This window comes from Pelodiscus sinensis, chromosome 4, assembly GCF_052426305.1.
Source record: "Pelodiscus sinensis isolate ZL-2025 chromosome 4, ASM5242630v1, whole genome shotgun sequence".
Lineage (NCBI taxonomy): Eukaryota > Metazoa > Chordata > Testudines > Trionychidae > Pelodiscus > Pelodiscus sinensis.
In genome coordinates, this window is record NC_143055.1 from 75037474 (window position 1) to 75057654 (window position 20181).

General features: G+C 41.7%; 1 protein-coding gene across 2 annotated transcripts in view; it reads left to right on the forward strand.

The window, feature by feature from the left end:
* Positions 1-20181, forward strand: part of FSTL5 (follistatin like 5) — a 549779-nt gene that overhangs the window by 291658 nt on the left and 237940 nt on the right. For both annotated transcript variants that reach the window (XM_006121877.5, XM_006121878.5), the window contains exon 6: positions 9112-9232. In XM_006121877.5, the coding sequence (XP_006121939.4) occupies positions 9112-9232 (121 nt within the window). The remainder of the gene's footprint in view (positions 1-9111; positions 9233-20181) is intronic.

The following is a 20181-nucleotide window of genomic DNA, read 5'->3' on the forward strand; positions in this document are numbered from 1 at the left end:
CCTCTTCTATCCAGTGTAAATGCATGACAAATTCTGGAGTCTTTACATTTGATAGTGAATACTTAGGGTATGTCTAGACTGCTGAGTTTTTTCGGAATACCAGACATCCTGGAAAAACTCTGCTGCATCCAGGGAATGCGTCTGCTCTTCCATTTTTTATGTGGAAGAGCAGATGTGCTCTTTCAGAAGCACCATCTTCCTCGTTCCATGAGGAAGAAGGGATATTCCGAAAGAGTTTTTTTCTGAAATTTGGCCCAGTGTAGATGGGCCAAATTTCGGAAAAGCTTCTTCCAAAACAAAAAAAGAAGTAGAAAAAGGTACACAAATTATAGAGTGCATTTTGTGTACCTTTTTCCGAAAAAAAGTTGTAGTCTAGACATAGCCAATTACTCATGCAACTATTTCATGATCAGTAATGGGACTACTCATGTGGGATAGGGCTAAATCAGAATAGGTAAAGTTTGCACAAGATCATATTGATTTAAGATATAATCTTTCCCCTTCTCTCAGAAATAATAATTCAAAATATCTAAATCTGTAACAACAGGAAAATACAGTAATGGCTGAAGGCATTTGATATCTTAAAGGATAAGTCATTAAGTTAATCAGAATCAGAAAAGATAATATGTTGGGCCTGTTCATGGTTAACCATGAATAAAATCAAGTTTGTTACAGGTTTTGGGCAATAAACAAAAATTCACACAATCCTACTATCCGTTCATGACTTTTACTAAAAATATGCTGGATAGAGGAGAGTCTTAGCATTTTGAGCACTGCCAGAGGTTCACGTTCAGCAGCTGCTCTAGTCATGCTTCTGCTCCTGCTTTGGAGGCTGACCGAATCTCAGCTGCTGCTGCAGCAGCCCTAAGGACTGCTTCTGTGGCCAACTGTTCCAGCTACAGTAAGGCTCCTGCCACAGAGGATGACCATCACTTTTCCAGCCCTAGGAGGGCCTCACCTAAGCCCTGCTACTGTTTTGGGGCTGACAGCTGCTTCACTGCAGAAGTAATGGAGGTTTCAGAAAATCACTGGATCTGTGATGGAATCACATCTTTAGCTATGAATCTGATAAACTGGCTTTCTAGCTATCTGTTCTCTAATACATAAAAAAACTCTAGCATTTAATATATTCTTTAAACTCTGCTTGTGTGTGTGTGAGAGAGAAAGAGAGAAAACAAGGAGGATTCAGTTATTGTGGGGAGACATGAGAATAAAATTGGGGTTTTCCAGTAGATAATGAAATAGCTCCCATATAGTGGGATGGGCCTTTTACAAAAAGTAAACCTTTGTTATTTACTATAAGTGTTCACTGAAAGGTGTTTGGCCTCTTAAGAAGCTTCATTCCATTCAACCAGACCTATTGAAGTGCATTTTTGCAGTAATGTAACAAAAAAGATGACGAAACAATGTTATACAAGCAGTCCCCGGGTTATGTACAAGATAGGGACTGTAGGTTTGTTCTTAAGTTGAATTTGTATGTAAGTCGGAACTGGTACATATTGTAGGGGAAACTCTAGGCAAACATTTCTCCAGAGCTCAGTTTTATTCTCCCACACCTCACTTCCCTCAGTCCTTTATTCTCAAGCTGAGGTGTCTGCTGAGAAAAACCACTCCGTGTCTCCCAGGTCTGCTGGGGGGGCGCTAGCTTAGCATCTCCCTGGTCTGCTGGGGGGAAGCAGCTAGTGCGGGGTTGCCTCACCCCGTTTGTAAGTAGGGATCTGATGTAAGTCGGATCCATGTAACCCGGGGACTGCCTGTACTTTATTAAGTCCCCAGAAGCTGTTTTGTTTTGCAGCTGTATTTGCTTATTATCTTTGTGGGTCATCCAAAACAAGGCATATAGATGAAAAAAGGGAAATATCCTAAAATGAATTAATCCAAAATCAAATTATACATGTCAGAGGGAATAATGAAGAAGAATGAAGTCTGCTGCTTATTTATGATTTACTGCGTAGAGGAGGAGTAGGTTCACCAAGGTTAGCCAACATTTTACTTACCTGCACATCTGCAAGTATGGCTACTTGCAGCCCTTATTGGCCAGGGATCACTATTCCTGACCAAAGGGAGCTGCAGGAAGTGGTGTCCCAATCCACAGCCAATGGGAGCTGCAAGTAGCAGTACCTGTGGATGCACAGGTAAATAAAGCACTGGAAGCCTTCCAGGGGCTAACCCTGGCAAATCACCTCTAGCTTATTACTCCAAAACCAGGTTGGACAGCAAAATATACCTATATCTGCATTTGTTTTCTGTATTTACTATTTTAAAAGAGAAAAAATAAAAACAGTTGGTAAGATATTTTTTAATAATCAGATGAAGATTCTTACACTGCGGGCACAAGTGGGAGCATAGTTACCAATTTCTAATGAAGCACAGCAGTGTGAACAAGACTCAAGCCTTCCTTTCAGGAGCTGTGGCCAGGAGTGAATTCCATGATCTAAAGGAAGTATTATATAAGATCAATAGTAAAGAACAAAAAGGAAAAAAAAAGTTAAGGTCTATCCACATATGTAACACTTAGGTAGGTCTTAAGCATTGTGGATTGCATTTCTGCTCTCCAGCTGTTTCCTCTCTCACTCACTTTCACACACCTACACCCCTCTGGTTTTTCAGAGGCTATCTCACTGCAAAGTTCGCTCTTCCATTTTCTTGCCTCACATTTTACATAAACACACAAACATTCCATGTTTTAGAATTCATGTGGTGCCTACATGGATAATATATTCAATTAATTCTTTGTTCACAAATGAAATGAAAGGTAATATCCAGGAACAACATAGTTGTTGCATGTTAGTTCATTCAAAAAAGCTCTAACTTTAGTGTCATTTTATTTTATTATAGTATTAGCATTTTCTACTTCCAAAAGATACAGGCAAGAAGTAGATATTTTTATCAAATTTTCCAAGTAACTGATTAATCTTTAAGACTCCCATCAATCAACTTCCCTTATTCCTTGTGACAGCAAGGAGGCTTGGTGCCGATGCTGAGGTGCCCTCAGCATTCAAGCTAGACCCACTAAATCAAACCGAAGAAGATCGATTGCTAATTGGAGATGTGGCTTCAGAAGTGAAAGTTTCCTGAGATCTAAAAGGAATGGCATTTTATGCTTTCTTTTATGGTAATACCAATATTTCTTCTTACTATCTTCAGTATCTTCTATCTATATTTACACAGCCAGGACTCCTATCTTTAATCACACCATTGCCCTCTCCATCCAAATAGCTTCCTGGAAGAATACTGCATTCAGGGTATATCACCTCACTTTCATTTTGAAATCCAGCATTGAGATGAAATCTAGGATTGCCACACTCCCTCTCATTTGTTATTACTCCCTCATCTTTGCCTTTACCTGTTTCTTCCATTAAGTTGAGTTTCCTTCCCAAACTTTGGTGCATTCTCAAGCCTGTGGTACAAGTTGGATCAGGCAATTGCTGCACCTACTTGACTTTTTCTTGAGCCTTATTTACTAATAATAGTGTCCAAAATGTTTTACATGTTGTTCAGAAATATAAAAATGTATAGTTTCTGCACCAAATATCTTATAATTAAAAATATAAGGAAAAGGGTAATTGGCGCTCCTCTTGCCATGGTTGATTGGTTTGTTAATGTTAGAAAAAAACTTCTCTGATGTTTTATCTACCATAGGGAACACATTCAGTTATCTTTGATGGAACCAAATTAATTGTTTCCACTATTCAAATCACATCACAGGACCTGTTATGTCCTTCCTAATTATATGTTAGTGAAGCCCTAATGTGCATGCTTTGCTTTAGAGAACAGATAAAAGAAGAAGTTGCTGCCCTGAGGAGTTTACTATCTAATTTAGACAAAACAACTGAGGCTAATAAACAATAGATGTAAGGGAAAAGAGGTTATAATAAGATCATGGTTATTCATCTCTTTTTTGTTTGTTTTGTAAATGTTCACATTTTATTAATTCCTTGACATACAAGGCCATGACCTCCTGATCTGCTGCAGGAGGATGTGGAACAGGAAATGTATCTCTCTCTGGAAGGAAAGAGCTGCAGACTTCTTGGTTCACATTGTCAGTAGAAACTCGGGGCCCAAAAGAGCTATTTGCTTTGCTTGTGTCTAAGTCAAGCCCTGGTTAATGCTTTTCTTGAGGGATTGTTTTGTTCTTTCTATGTGCTAATTAAATCCTTGGCCTCTGACTTTTAAATAAAGGCTTTTTCATGCTGGTTGTGGTGGTGGTATTTTGTGTGGCATATACCCTTCTTTTAGGACTTAAACAAGCTAACAAAGAACTCATTAGGTAGTAAACCTTTTCTGTGCCTTTAGCTAAAAGCCTGATTTATGAACGTATTTAAGCATGTGCTTAAATCCATTCCTAGAAAGGAAAGCACATGAGAATTTGAAGTCATCTAGGCTGATGAAGGAAACTATTTCACTGCTAGTCTAAACTCTCCAAATACCGCAGGATTTAACTGTGAATGTCTTGTCTCCAATATAGTTAAAATCAAACAAGCAGCTATTGATAATCTTAATTTATAATGAAAATGAGTGTCAGTTTCACCAAGACCTCCCCTCCTGTTTCCCCAGTATTTTAATTAAGTTCCTCAGAGGTTCTGAAGTAAAACAGGAGGATATTGCTGTGAGTTGAAGCAGTGTTGTAAAACACAGTAAATCTCACATTCTTACTGTTTCAAATGGTGTCAGTTCTCGCTCCAAAAAAAATGAAAATGTCTCAGTGACACATGATATGGCTTCTTAATGATTCTCTATTACGTGTAAAAGTCAGAAACGTCTCTAAATTTTAACCCCATGCATCTGTCTCTCACGTTCTCTTTCCTGTTGGAACCACATTCACATGGGCAGAGAGAAAGAGAGATTATGTCTGTACTGTACCTGGAAGATGTAATTGCCAGTGGAGATGGAAATTCTCAGGCTAATCCAAATTGACACAAACAAAGGTTTCATGATTAAATTTCAAAGCAGGTGTGTGAACATGTGTCTGCTACAATTGAATTGCAGCAAGGGATGTTCAGGTTGGACATTAGGAAAAACTTCATAATAGGGTGGTTAATAAATTGTCTAGGGAGGCTGTGTAATCTTCACTATTGGAGATGTTTATGAGGTTAGGCAAACACCTATCAAATGTTCTAGATGATGCTTAGTCCTGTCATGAGTGCAGCAGAGTGGAATTGATGACTTCTCAAAGTTCCTGCCAGTCCTATGATTCTGTCTCAGATGAGTGCCCTGACCATGAGCTGCAGCTTGTTCTCTGAAATGAGCAGTGTGGGCACCGTAATCTGGCCAGTGGTGTGGGAGCCTCAGGACTGCCAGGGCTCTCCGCTGCCAGCGCCAGCCAGGACTGTGCTCCTGACTGCTGACCCTGCACAACCCTGGCTGGGGCTGTGCTCCCCATCGCCAACCCAACTTGGGCTGTGCTTCTGAACCTGGCCAGCCAGGGCTCTCTGGTCCAGCAATTGCTTTCTGTTGCTGGGTTAGACAGTCCCAGATTTTAGAAGTTTAACCTGTAGTATATATTGGAACTCTGTGGCAGAGGTAAGGATGAGAGACAGCTCTCCCAAGTAGTATTCAACTTCCTTAGCCGTAAGATCATTCTTTCTCTTCCTTCAACCACCTATCTCATTCAGTACACACCTTTCTGCATCTGCAACAAATACGACAGAGGTTCTGACAGACAACAACTGCATTTACTATAAGATCCTAATTTAGGACTGGCCTACTCTATGATTTTACTTCAGTCTAGTTATGTCTCTCAGCTGTATGGAAGAAATACATATCCCTGAGAGACATAGCTATATTAATCTCACCTACGGTGACCAAATAGCAAGTGTGAAAAATTGAGACACTTTTTTTTTATGAGACATCTGGTCATCCTACCCTAACCCCCAGTGTGGCTAGCACAAGGTTGAAGGAAGAATACTTCTATTGACCTAGCTACTGCCTCTTAGGGACATGGGTTACCTATGCTGATGGGAGGAGCTCTTCCATAGGGTTTAATTAAGTAGCATCTATGCTGAAGTGTTACATACCCTCATTCCCAGAGCACCACCCACTCTGTGCACTGAACAAAGTGGAATATATGAGAGTGGGTTACATTTTTTTGAATTGGTGACCCCTTTCACACTACAATTCTCTTATAAGTTAAAAACACTATTATAAATGCTGGAGGTGAAGCAGAGCTTGGGTATGGAGGCTGACAGCTCATGACCCCTGAAAGGTCATAACCTCCAGTTAGCTCCTCATTTCAGTTCCATTCTTGCATTACTAGTGCCAGTCTCCACTTCTTACATTTTTCATCCCAGTCTCTCCTTACCCATTCATTCTTAGTTTCCTCACTCTCTGCCTCCTGTTTCCTTGTCCTTCCTCTTGCACCATGGCTCTTTCTTTCCCCACCTCACTCTGTTTTATAGTACCAGTATCCTTGCTGGAGCACCCACAGAGAAAAATGAACAGGTTTTCTGCATTACTGGCACTCAAGTTCCTTCTCTACCTCCCCTTCCCCAGTGCCTCCCACCACCAGCGGCTCCAATCTAAATTCTCTTTGTTTGCCCACTCTCTGCCCACCACTGCCATACTCCCGTTCTGGCCTTCCTCTTTCCAGGTTCTCATCCAAATATATTCCCCACCACACACATTCAACACCTGAACTTTTGTTCCAGTTGCATTTGAGTCAAGGAAGGCTCAGCAATGATTAGGAGCACAGGAGAGAGAGGCTCATTGCTGCCAGTACAGATGTCTGGTCCAAAGAAGTCATTGTGGGGAAGAGTGGCTTTGCCCTTGTAGCCCTTGCCTGGACAATGCAGGCTCTGAGCGATTCCGTGTACACAAAGTTGTGTTTTTATGATCCATCTGTGAAATATAACATCCACAAGCATCTTGAATTTAGAAGTTAATTAGCTGAAACTTGTAGGACTTCTGGAACAGCGAGACTTCCGAATGCTGTAAGCACAGTATTTAACTTGGAGCATAAGGTATGTATGTTTGTTAATTATCCTTGGCAGCATTTCTTTCTTTTATCAGCCAGCTAAGGAGATGTTTGGGTGGCTAAGGACCTGTTACATTTTATAGAGCCCATATAGCATCTCCCCCCCCCCCCCCCGCATTCTGGTGGCATTAAACAAGCTAGATAAATAATGCATAATAGAACTAATTTGCTTCAAATAACATCTTATTAAATAACTAAAGTATGCATATGGTAGTTTTTATGGGTTTTGTGTTTGTACTTCATTATCATTTGAAAGTTACTAACAAGTTATACAATTTTTACAGAAATTTGTACAGATGGATGAGAGTCATCCTGTTTGTTGGGGAAAAATAAGTTTTCACTTTCTACCTCTGATTTATTGGTCCTTTTTGTTTTATGCTGTTTGTATGTTTGGAACTTTTTTGTATCTGCCATAAAGAGAGCTATGAAATCAGTTATCAGCATTGCTCTTTTGGGTAGAGCAATTGGAATATCATAATTATGTATTTTGTGAAACTGTCTGGTTCCTTTGTTTTGATTATGGGAAAACTTATAGTCTTTTTTTATATTGAATTAAACTGTGTTCATTGCAAATTGAGCTTCTTTCAGCATTTCAACAGTTGGCTGTGTTCTTCGATTTCTAAGGATATATAATTAAGTCTCCTTTTTAAAGCATTTGTTGTTATAAAGGATCTTAGACACTTTTAAGATATTAAATGAGTCAGTGGGATTTGCAGACCAGCAAATCTAGAACAGGATTGGGCAATTATTTTTCATGCGGAGACTGGTGCATTCTAAGAATTTAGTAAGTGAACAAGGATGGCATTCTTCCATGATATTAAAGGAGGAGGTTTGGGATCTCGGGTTGAAGTTAGGTACAGAAGGGATTTGGGGTGAAAAGGGGGTCTTGTGACCCAGGGCAGGGGATTGGGGTGTAGGGTTTGGGAGTGGTACAGGTGCAGAGTTTTGTGTTGTGTGACCTAGGTCAAGGGATCAGGGTACAAGGTCTATGAGAGTTTACAGGTGCAGGAGTGGGGATGCAGAGGGCTGAGAGAAGGAGGGGCAAGAGTTCCAAGGGCAGGCTTAGTCCAGAGGGTACTTACCTTAAGTGGATCACAGCCAGCAGCCTAGTGGGAACCTTCAGGCAGGCTCCTTGCCTACTGCACCCCCACATGCTGCTCAAAGTGGCTAGCTGTTGGGGCCATGTGCATCCCTGTGTGCTGCATGTCCCTCGAGGGGAGGGGCATTCTGCGCACTACCTGTGATTCAAGCACGGCCAGTGGGAGCTATGAGAATTGTGCTGAGGGTGGGGAGAGCAGCCTGCCACTGCCACCAGGGTGTGCAGTGTGCAGAGACGCACAACCCCTGTAGCTGGCTGCTTTGAGCAGCATGCAGGGGTACAGCAGGCAGGGAGCATGCCTGATGCTTCCGTTGGGCCGCGGGACAGTTTGGTGGGATAGATCCAGCCCACAGGCCATATTTTGCTCACCCCAATCTCAAGACTGAACATAAACATTGTATAAATTATAAGAATGGTCATTCAGCAGAGGTTCATTAGTGTAAAAATCTAAAAAACATAAACTGTATCCTTACATAGTGGATATTCCCCCCTGTGGAAACAATTATAACAAATTCTTAAGAACTATAATAGGTTTGTCAAATGTGTATAAGAACTTAGTGCAGTTGCAGGTGTAGTAAGAATTGGAACCTAGAAAAAATAAAACATTCTGATTTGGGATAGGATATGGGAGGATAATGGGATAGATAGACTTGCTTCTAATCCCTGTTATATACAGGGCAATGTCTTTGTTGATACAGCTCATTTTTGTTAATGGCTGTATCACTGAATTTCAACAGAGAAATCTTTCTTGCAAACCAAAATATTTATATTGTGCTGTTACATATTGTTTCATTCTATATATTCCAAATATTTCAGAAACTTTTGTATAAACTCATTGCCACTGTTTAAATTGTATTAATTTTATACGTCATAGTAAGTAATTATAAAGCAAATGGAAATCCCCAACTTTGCACTGTTTCAGTTCCTTACCCCAAAGAAGCCTTACAATGATTTATTTCATGATTATTAGAAACAATTAATTATACCAAAAAATTCTGAGAGCTCAAATGTAATTTCATGGTTATAATTTTCTTGTCAGGTAATAAAACAGGATGAGCTTGGCAAGGATTTGTCTGACTGCTCTCTGTTCGATCTGCTGAAATATGATGATTATAACAGTGACAAGCACCTAGTTCTGGAAGAATTCTACAGAGCATTTGGTCAGTACAAGGTTTTTTTCCCTTTCTATTTGTACAATTTGCCTTTGTCTCACTTTCTTTAAAAAAATAAAATTCTCTAATTTAAAGTTCTATAAAACAGTGTTTTGACAGTGAGCTCAGTTTGACTGTTATGCTGTAGAGGAACATGCTGAAGCAGGAATCAATAGGAGAAGCATTTGTGTCCAGATTTCTCAAGACAATGATTTTGATAAAGGGACATTTGTAAAAGACATGCTTTTTCTGTCACAAATGAATGTACAACTGCACCAGTGAAAAGCTACTCTGTTCAAGCTCAGGTTATAATCTGTAAAATTGGTCAAACTGCATCACTTTTCTGTATTCAGATTCACACATGCCTAACAGACAAGTATTTTTTTTCATGCTGATCTTCGTCTGCTGTGCTTTCCAACAAAATTTGTCAAAGATCACTCTGTAGAAGATTCATGAAACCATGTGACTTTTCAGGTGGTTGGTTGACAACCTCTTTATTGGATGTCCTAGATGTCTGGGAACCAATATTTGTATGTTATTGTTGCCTCTGCAGACACTGTAGTTCTCCCTGTTTCTGTTACAAGACCCCATTTTTTTGGTTACTACTTAAGTCAAAAGGGATAACAATATTACACTAAAGTTTTTTGTTTGTAGGTGGTTAGAGCAGACCATATTTAAAATTAGGAAGCTATTGGAAAACATATGTGAGGCAATGGATAATAGAAGTATTGCTTCACAACCTTTGTAGATTTTTCTGTTAGGAAATGAAGAGCCCAATTTACTTTATTGTTTTCCTACTGATGTAACTGCACTGATTTTAAGAGTCATATAATTTCCTTTTATATATGTGAAAGCAGAGTGGTCTGAGAATGTAAGGTGTGTTTGGGTGTTAATTATCACTGAGATGACAAGTGGAAATTAATTTGGTGTTTTCTTCCCACTTGCTGTATACAGGGAAAAACTAAAAACATTTTATAATTTGTCATATTCTGACATACTCAACAGTGAAACCCTGGAGTGTTGAAGGTTAGTCTTAAGGTTCAGTGACAGAGCTATGTGGAGAACATGCACGGATATTCTAACTCTGGTGCTTGTTATTAGTTGCTGTTGGTCCTTCCTATACATGAGCAGCAAAATTCACCCTCTAAACAAAAAGGAAATAATTTAGCATATCCAGAAATACCACAGTCCTGCTCTTTGAAATGTGCAAACATGATGGTCATTTATAAATGATTTCATATGAATTATTCTGTATGGTTTTAAAAATTCTGAGGAAAGGCCCACAGAGAAATGATTGTTCTGCTTACACTGTGCATATTCAAGCTTTTGTGAAAACAACAAAAAGTACTAGTCTCTTTGTATATGCAAGGTCTGCTGGAGAGATCTTGTATGGCATAAGATATTCCTACATAATACTTTTTATTATGAAAGATTAAAAAATGAAAATGGATACAGTATTACATAATCAATATCACATACTTTATGTATTGTGGCATTAAACTTTTGTCATCATAAGAACTTGGACATTTTTAAATAATAAATTGAATATGATGGTTAGGGAGTAAAAAGCATTTAAATAAAATGTGGCCTATTTAAACTATTTCTGGGGCAGATTTTTAAAAAAATGTTCTGATTGTGAAGGTTCAGTTCTGTTTATGCATTATGAGTACCACATTTAAGAAGTCTTACTACTTGAGTTATGGGTCAGATAGATAAAATAAGTGAGAGAATCATTTATTGGACTGATTTTTGTTGGTGAGAGGGGGTAAGAATTTGAGCTTACACAAAGGTCTAGGGAAGATTATTTTTTTCAAGATGGGGTTCTCAATGAGTATGGGTTGTGGTTATTTGGTGATAGCCCATATGGGTCCTAGTTTTGAATGGTAGAGGTCAACTAGTCATATACAGTTTTAGAAGATTTTATTTCTGTATTGACTCAGGTTTGCTCAAGTATTTGGGTAGCCCATTCCATGATGCAAGCTACTTCTGTGGTGGAGTGTTCTTGTTCAGTGACAGCAGTTTTGAGTGTGTTAAGGTATACATCCTGGACTTTCTCCCTGAAACATACTCTATTGTATCTTACTAAGATGTTTGGGTGTAGACAAGATTTCTTTGTGTTTTGGGGTGACTATTGGACCTATACAGGTAGGTGTGATGATCCCTGAGTTTTTTATATATTGTTATCTGTAGGATTAAATACTGACACTAATCATGGTATCCAGAACATTGATGATGGTGTGTGGGTGTTCCAGAGAGAGTGTAATAGATAAGTGGTGTTGAAATCATGGTGGAAATGTTTAAGAGGGTTGGCTGAACAAGTCAGTTGTGTCCAGGAGGAAGCTGGCCCTTTGCATAGTGATTAGTTTGAGGATGGATTTTGAGTCTTGATACTCCTTCAGTGAAAGTGCAATGGCTAGATATGATGGGTCTGCCTGTGTTCCCTTGCTCATTTATCTTAAGAATGTAGAATGTCCCTGGGGGAGGTTTGTGGGGATGATTTTATAGAGCAGGGATGGGGAACCTCAGGCCTTGGGTCCTGGATCTGACCCCTATGGCTCAGGCACTCCCCTTCTAGCATTGGGGACCCTACACTGATTTTCCAACCCCCCACCCCACCTCCTGCTGCCACCCTGGGGCTGGAGCGCATAAAATCGACTTGGCTAGGCCCACCTAAGCTCTGGTGTGGTGAGGGGAATGTGGGGAGTATCTTTCTTCTTCTCAGTCGAGGGCCAGGGTGAGGGGATATTCCCCCCACTTCTCACTTATGTGTGGCCTCCAATTGATTTTTCTGTGGGTCATAGGCCTCCTGTCCAAAAAAGGTTCCCCACCCCTTGTTATAGAGTTTACTCTTGGAGTTGTTTTGGAATTATTTGATATCCATACATTTTGGGGTAAATTTTTGCATGTTACTTACTGTGCTTCAAGAAAACCAAATTTAGATTGCTATCTTTTGTATCCATCAATTGGTGGTACATATGGAACAGTATTAGATGACTTTCACAAACAATGCCTTTATTTTAATAGTTACACTATTTAGAAATTCTGGTTCTTAGGTACCACATTGTCTCCCTGCTTCAGGGTGGTCCCCATGTATAACTTCTCTCAACTCTTGTCCCACAATAGTTTAATGTATTTTCCCTATAGTATATGGTTACAGCACACACAAGTATCCATATGAGGAAGGACTTCAAGATTGTAAACAAGTATGAGAGATGGCCTTTAGCACATTTTAATTAGCTGCTTGGGAGTAAAGAGAGGAGTCTAGTAACTAAGTATGAGATCATTGAGATCATTTTTATCCGTGACTTAGAATTATATTTGAACCCAAATCTTTGGGGTTGAAAACCTATTTTCCTAATCTTCTATACGATCTATATCCCTTAAAGATTTAAGCCAGTAGTTTTCAACCTTTTTTTTTCATTTGTGGATCCCTGAAAATGTCAAATGGTGGTAAGGAACCCTTTGGAAAATGTAGACATAAGTCTGCAGACCCTCAGTCTGTGGACTCCCAAGTTGAAAATCATTTTTCTATAGTAACTTCAATATTTTCAGACCCCTACTTGAAAACCACTGATTTAGGCAATTAAATTTCATTTTAATATATGGACAGGGACAGGAGTGTGATATGTTTCAACTAATTATCCCTTTTGTTTCATTAGCATCTCCTAATAGATTTTTTTGGGGTAATGTAGTTGATTATAGCTTTGACTGTCATATAAAGATTATAAATTCAGAATCAAATATGACCATAAATTACATTGTGAGTTTTATGGTAAGTCTCCAGTCAGGCAATAGGAACTTTTATTTTTCTTCTGTTAATAAATTACCTTCAAGATGAAGAGATTTTCCATTTTTAAGTTTATAATACACACATTAGATTAAAACTGGTTTTCTTGATGATAATCTGGTAACTGTTTAGTGTAAAGCTAATATATTATACTCACATCCACTTACTGAATTATTTAGACACTCTCTCTTCATCTGATAAAATGCATTTCAGATAAATATAGTTTTTCATTTTTCCAATGCAAGTAATGTGTGAAATGAGCAAATATCACCAGCTCATTTAAATGTGCAAGTTTTTAATTAATTGACTGGGATATTCTCCTAGAACTTCAGAGGTCCTATGAACCTCAGGCATCTTTAAACACTGTGCCTATGCAGAGATAGAACACAAGTGTAATTTATTAGCCATGTGAGCCTTAGGGTAAATCTGTACTACACTACAGTTGCAGCATGTCTGGTAAAAACGCAGTATGGCAACGGGAGAGCACTCTCCAATTGGCATAATTATCCCATGAGAAACAGAAGCTACATCAGTGGATGACATAGCACCAGTGTGGACAGAGCTAAATATGCGCCAGAGGGTAGGGATTCTACACCATTGAGTTTGATTGATTGAAACACAATGTTTGATTGAAATGGTAGTGTAGGCCTACCCTTAATATTGACAGAATGACTCACTGAAGAAGTAAACTCTCTTTCAAATAATGTTTTAATTTGATTTCCCTGAAAGGCTAATGGGTGGCTTGCATTCTATTGTGGTAATCCCTGAGCTTTGAACTCTGATGCGATGATCTCCATCCTGTAGCTCTGTCTGGAAATCCCATGATCACATTGTCCCAAATTTGGATCACTGACCACATCCTGTGCCCCCACGAGGTACACCAGGATATCCAATTGACCATATGGATTTTAGAGCACTTTGAACAGTCTAACTTGAAACAGAAATGCTGGCATTAATCTTTAGCTATGGTATGCTCTGTTTCTTATGGTAGTGGGTAATTCTATATGAACTAGAAACACTATCTGTTGTCTTGGTCCTTACAATTTTTATTCAATTTCTGAAACCAATAATTGTATATTAGTAAGTTATGCTTTTTAATTTTTAAAATGAAAATTTCTGTAGCATAATTCCTCAGGGGGCTTTTACAATGGTTCATAAAATCTCATAGCTTTGCTACAAACAAGTAAAAAGTAATATTCTGTTTGATCATTTAGTAGATATGGATATATTTCCATTTATGATAGTGTTAGAAAAAAATGATAGTAAGGTAAAATTTCTGAATAGAATGCACAGAATACAATGATGATTAATATTGAGTTTTATAATAAATAACTAAACAAAGTTAAAGGGGACATGTATCTGACGAAGTGGGTCTTTGCCCATGAAAGCTTATGCTCCAACACTTCAGTTAGTCTATAAGGTGCCACAGGACTCCTTTCCGCTTTTGCAGATTCAGACTAACACGACTACCCCTCTGATACTAAACAAAGTAATGTTCCAGTAGAAACTGGCATCCTCTGTGAAGTGGAGAAAAGTTATTATAATGCCTTCTGCAATGAGTTAACCTGGCTGGTGTAGAACTATTTCTAAGGTAGTTCAAATTATGCTAAAGAAAAGGGCATGGAAACAATTATTGTGGCATTTGGGATTTTTTTAAATGTATGGAATATGCCAGGAGCAAAATGAATAATTAGCTGCACAAAACAATATAGGGGCCAGTTTTGATACCGTTATTCTCAGTGAATAATACTTTACTACTTTTGGTATAAAGTGCTGCTCATCAGGAAAAAGGATATCCCAATCCAGCCTATAGTGAATACCATATCCTGGTAATCTACATATTGCAGAACAGTATAATTCAGATATTGGAATGTGCTTTATTTTAAGATACAGATAGGGTTCAGGTCAGAAAATTCAGATCTGACTTGAAAACATCTCAAAGTTTCAGGGTGCTGTCAGTGACAATACCATCTTCAAAACTTGAATTCGCCATCCCCAACAAAGATTTTTTCAGACTCGTGCCTTATTTTTACTTATATTTCATTTTAACTAATTTTATTTGGCTGCAGATTTATCAAATACTGATATTCCATAGAATTTTTGCAAAATCCTATTACTGTATATCCTAGTGAGCAAAGGTATAGCCAATGATAGAACCCACCAGTACTGATAGGAGGGAGACAGAAAATATGGGTTCTTTAAATATGATGTTTCCATATGGCTGAAATTATTTATTTCATTAATTGTCATTCATAATTAGTCACATTAGGATGCCAAGTGGTTCCCAGATATGGGAGGATACCATAGTATGTATGTAATTGCTGAAACTCATGTCAAGCACTTGATTACCTAGGGGTATGTCTGCACTACAGCGTTAATTCGCGTTAACTTAATTCGAATTAACTAACTTATCTACACAGAAAATGCATTTCAAAATAGCATTTTCCTACTTCGAAATAGCACGTCCACACTGAGTGGATTCTGAATCGGAGTTAAGGCTGGCCGGAACCAGTTCCGGCAGGGCACCAGCTCAGAACCTCCTGTGTGGGGCTGCTGCCTGCGGCTATCTGAGGTCCATGCTTAAAGGGACCCTACCCCCGCATCCTGGACAGCCAGTTCTCAGGTGTCTCTGCTTGTTTGTCTATCTTGATGAGGGACAGCAAAGCATTTGTGTCTCGGAGCGCTCTGGTTTCCCTGACTCAGGACGCTCTACCACTCTGTAACATGGAGACAGAGCTGCCCCTGGGCACTCTGGTGCATCTTGTGGATGCGTTGCCATCAGCCTGGCTGCACTTTCTGCAGACTGCCATCCGGAAGGTCCATCAGGGGATTGTCAGTATCCAGGGGGCCCTGCTGGACAGCTTCTGTCCCGAGGAGCACTAACAGTCTCCGTGGTCTGCCTCACTGGGGGCTTGTGCCTCATTCCTCCCTCACGTCTTTCCACGTACCCCTCCCTAACCCCCCTTCCTAATGTCAAATAAAATACACTTATTTTGAAAAATATAAACTCTCTTTATTTAACACAACTAGGAGGGGATGAACTTCTGGGAAGACTGGGGAAAGGAGGTAGGAGAGGGCAGGAGAGAAGGTGGGAGGGGGGAAACCGGGAGGAGGGAGCTGGAAGGGGGAAGCAATGGGAAAAAGGGGGAGGGGAAACTCAGGGCTCAGGGATGGGGGTCTCGCTGGGCCACATGTCTCCCAGCACAGCAGGTGCGGGGGATTCGGCATCCATGGGAGGATGGGGAGGAGAGTGTGGAGGTTGCGGAGGAAGAGGTGGGAGGGGGAGAAGGAGTGGGAGGAGAAACAGTAGCTGGGAGGGGGCAGCAGGCACGGGAGCAGCATGCTCTGCACCAGGTCCTGTAGATGGGCGTAGATGGCATGACCCTGGGCAAGCAGCTGCTGCCGGAACTCCCGTTTTTCCTGCACCTGCTGCTCCATGATGCGGGTCTGGGCTCGCAGGGCCCCCAGGTGCTGCTTGTGGTACCCCTGCAGTGTTGTGGTGGTCCTGCGGAGCCCTCGAATGCGGGAGCATGTCTCGGGTGGGGTGGTGCGCCCTGCATCTGCTGGTGTGGCTGTGGAGAAAGAAGAGAAGTGGTCAGTTCTCCCTGGGGACACAGTGGGTGAAGCCCAACACCCCCTCTGCAACGTGAGGATGACCATGTCCTGCACTCAGAGCCATTGTGCTTGCACAGAGGCCATGTTTGGAATGTCCAGCTATCCTCGGGAGTGGGAGGTGCCCTAGGACTGCACCCATGCCCCTGTGCCATTTATAGTGCGGCTGAGGTGGGAGGAGATGTCCCTTGCCTCTGTGTAGAGGGTGTGTGTGAAGGGAGGGCATCCTGCTGTGTCCCACCCCGGGGTCAGGAGCATGTCAGGTCTCTCCACACACGTGTATGCCTATCAGGCCACGGCCTCTGGGTAGCACACAGCTGGAGCCACCCGCCCCAGCGTGGCATGGCACATGTTCGCACCTGCACAGGTTGCTTTGTGATGTGTGGTAGGCAAGGCCCACGCGCATGGTCCTTGGTCTCCCTTTCCACCCCTTCCTCCCCCCCCCCCGAGTAGGGGACAGTGATGGTGTGGACTTACCTGGTGTGGCCTTCCCGGACAACCCTGCTGACTCCAGTGCTGGGAAACCTTGGGGGTCCTGCTGGCGTGGCACCCTCCACAATGGCCCCTCTACCGTGCCCAAGTCAGGGCCCTCCAGTCCTGGCTCGCTGCCCCCAGTGTGGTGTGGACTGTCCCACTCCCCAGGATGTGGTCGAGGGCGGGGAAGTAGGGGCAGGTGTTAGCCCCTGCTGTGGCACTGCCCCGGTGCCCCTGGCGTATGCCTGCCACAGCTCCTTTACTTTGAGGCTCACCTGCTCCTAGGTGCACCTGTGGCCCTTTCTGGCCATGGTGGGCACTATGCGGCCGTAGATGGCTGCGTTCTTCCACCTAGTGTGGAGATCATAGACATTGGGGGCCTCCTCCCAAACCTCAAGGAGGTCCATGATCTCCGCACTAGGGCGCACGCCATCTACGGCCCCTAGCTGGCCCCTGGGTTCTGGTGGACTGGGCAGGGGATGGCTGGCTACCACTGTATGTCATTGTGCGGCCACTGAGTGAGGGGCTGTGGCTTCTGGCATTCCTGGGTCTGGTACATGGTGTGAGGCCAAAGTCTACCCCTTTAAGGGTTCTGGGCCAGGGGAGAGGAGAAGAGTTTTCCTGGTTTGGCCCAGAGTGGCCACCAGGGGAAACTGGGAAGGGTTGGAGGCCAGCTAATTCGAATTAAGTGTCTACACTGCACTTATTTCAAATTAGCTATTTTGAATTTGGCATTACTCCTCGTAGAATGAAGTTTACCAAATTCGAATTAAATGCACCGCTATTTCAAATTTAATTCGAAATAGTGGTTTGCATGTATAGACGCTATTGAAGTTAATTTGAAATAACTGCTGTTATTTCAAATTAACTTTGCAGTGTAGACAGACCCTAAGAGAAAAAAGCTCTATGTATTGAAATATTGGCTATTTTACTAAAATCCCTTGTATAGATGTGCATTAAGGCTCTTTTTTCTTTACAGTAATTATTCTTGATTACAGGCAGTCCCCAAGTTACGCGCATCCGACTTATGTCGGATCCGCAGTTACAAACGGGGCTTTTCTCGCCCCGGAGGACTGGAGCGGCGGGATGCCCAGATGCGCTGCAGTCCCGCCGCCACCGTCCTTCAGGGCGAGAAAAGCTGCTCCCCGTCTCTCTGGTCTGCAGGGAGACTGGGAGCAAAGCCGCGGAGCATGCCCGCAGCGGGACAGCCCAGGCGTACCTGGGCTGTCCCGCTGAGGGCGTGCTCCTCAGCTTTGTTCCCCGTCTCCCTGGTCAGCAGACCAGGGAGACGGAGCAAAGCCATGGAGGACGCGGGTGGTCCCGCCACCCACGTCTCCCTGGTCTGCTGGAGGGGGGGGGTTCAGCTAGTGCCCCCCTCTCCCCGCAGCAGACCAGGCTTTTCTTGCCTATGCCTGTGGTAGAGCAGCTGGGGCGCTGCCAGGTTGGTCCCGCAGCGCCGCTCCTCGGCGCTACTGTACCAACCGGGCAGCACCCCAGCTGCTCTGCCCCAGGTGTCCTGATTCAGCTGCTGCTGGTCAGTTTCAGCAGTGGCTGAATCAGGACGCCTGGGGCAGAGCAACTGGGGTGCTGCTGGGTTGCTCCAGTAGCGCCGAGGAACGCTCTGCCCCGGGCTTCCTGGAATCCGCAGATCAGTTTCAGCAGCAGGTGACTTGGGGACGCCTGGGTTTCTTAAGTTGAATCCGTCTGTAAGTCAGAACTGGCGTCCAGATTCAGCAGCTGTTGAAACTGATCAGTTTCAGCAGCGGCTGACGCCAGTTCCGACTTACATACAGATTCAACTTAAGAACAAACCTACAATCCCTATCTTGTATGTAACCCGGGGACTGCCTGTACTTGTATTTACTTTTGTGTATTTTCAACACATTTGTGAAGCTCCAAACATTTCCGGAAGGTGAGGCAGTCCTTATTCAACTTTACAATTTTTGCCCATCTGTAAGTAAATTTCTTTTACTCTTCCACATCATGCCCACAGAGTATGAGGCAAAGCTCATGGGGAAGTCTTGCTTCAAGACGCTCATGGACTTCAGGTGGCCTCAGAGTATTGTGGATGATTGGTTATGGCGTTGAATGTAAACCTCAATATGTAATGTGCCCAATTCTGCCTTCATATTATGCAGGTACTGCTGTGGTTTACTTCAATTGGAATTGCAGAGATTTATATATGGTAAAATTGGGTTATTTTACACAAGATGTCATATACAATAGTGTGTGGTAGGGTTACTATCAGGATTTAAAATGGTAGTTTTACTGTTAAAATACCAATTTTTCTCTTCTAATTTTGCTTTCTACTACAGATCTCCTTAAGCACATTTTTAAATCTAAAATGCTGACATTGTCGTTAGCAGTTTGTGTGTCTGTAGGTTACTTCTTGGAGATATTATGACCACGGTATATTTTATCTAGTCAGATCAGCATAATAAACAACGAAACTGGTTTTGACCACACTTGTCATCGTTGATTTTTAATAAGGTCATTTTACTAAATATTTTTTCACTTTTAAAACTTTGAATAGTGTTCTGTTCATATAGAAGAAAGCAGGATTAATATTTGTCCTGAGTTAGGTACAGTACAAACAGATGCTGTGTATGCCTTTCACATATCAGCGACAAGGAATCTTGATGTTAACAAGATGAATAGCTGCTACATCGGTCCTAGGCCACTCTTGCACGAAAAGTATTTGTGTCAAATAGCTGACTTGTGACATGAACAAATAAGAGTGCAGCAATCACATTTTACTGTGACTAAGCCAATATTTATTAAGCACAGGTGTCTAGATATAAAAGACTAGTGCACTTGTTTCTGGTTCTGCTTTGATATTTAAATAAATATAAGGCAGGGTCTTATGAATTCTGCAGTTGCACAGAATTTTCCTGTAGAACTGAGCACTTGATGGCTTTTTTTCTCTTTATAGTAATGGTTAAATGATTAATACGCGCTCTCAGTAAGCTGCCTATAAACATCTAAAGAGCAAGTTTTGAAACTTCTTCTGCTATCAGATGATATGTTATGGGTCAGGAGCTCTTGCTCGTTTATAGGAGCATTATGTGAGTGATAGTACTTTTCC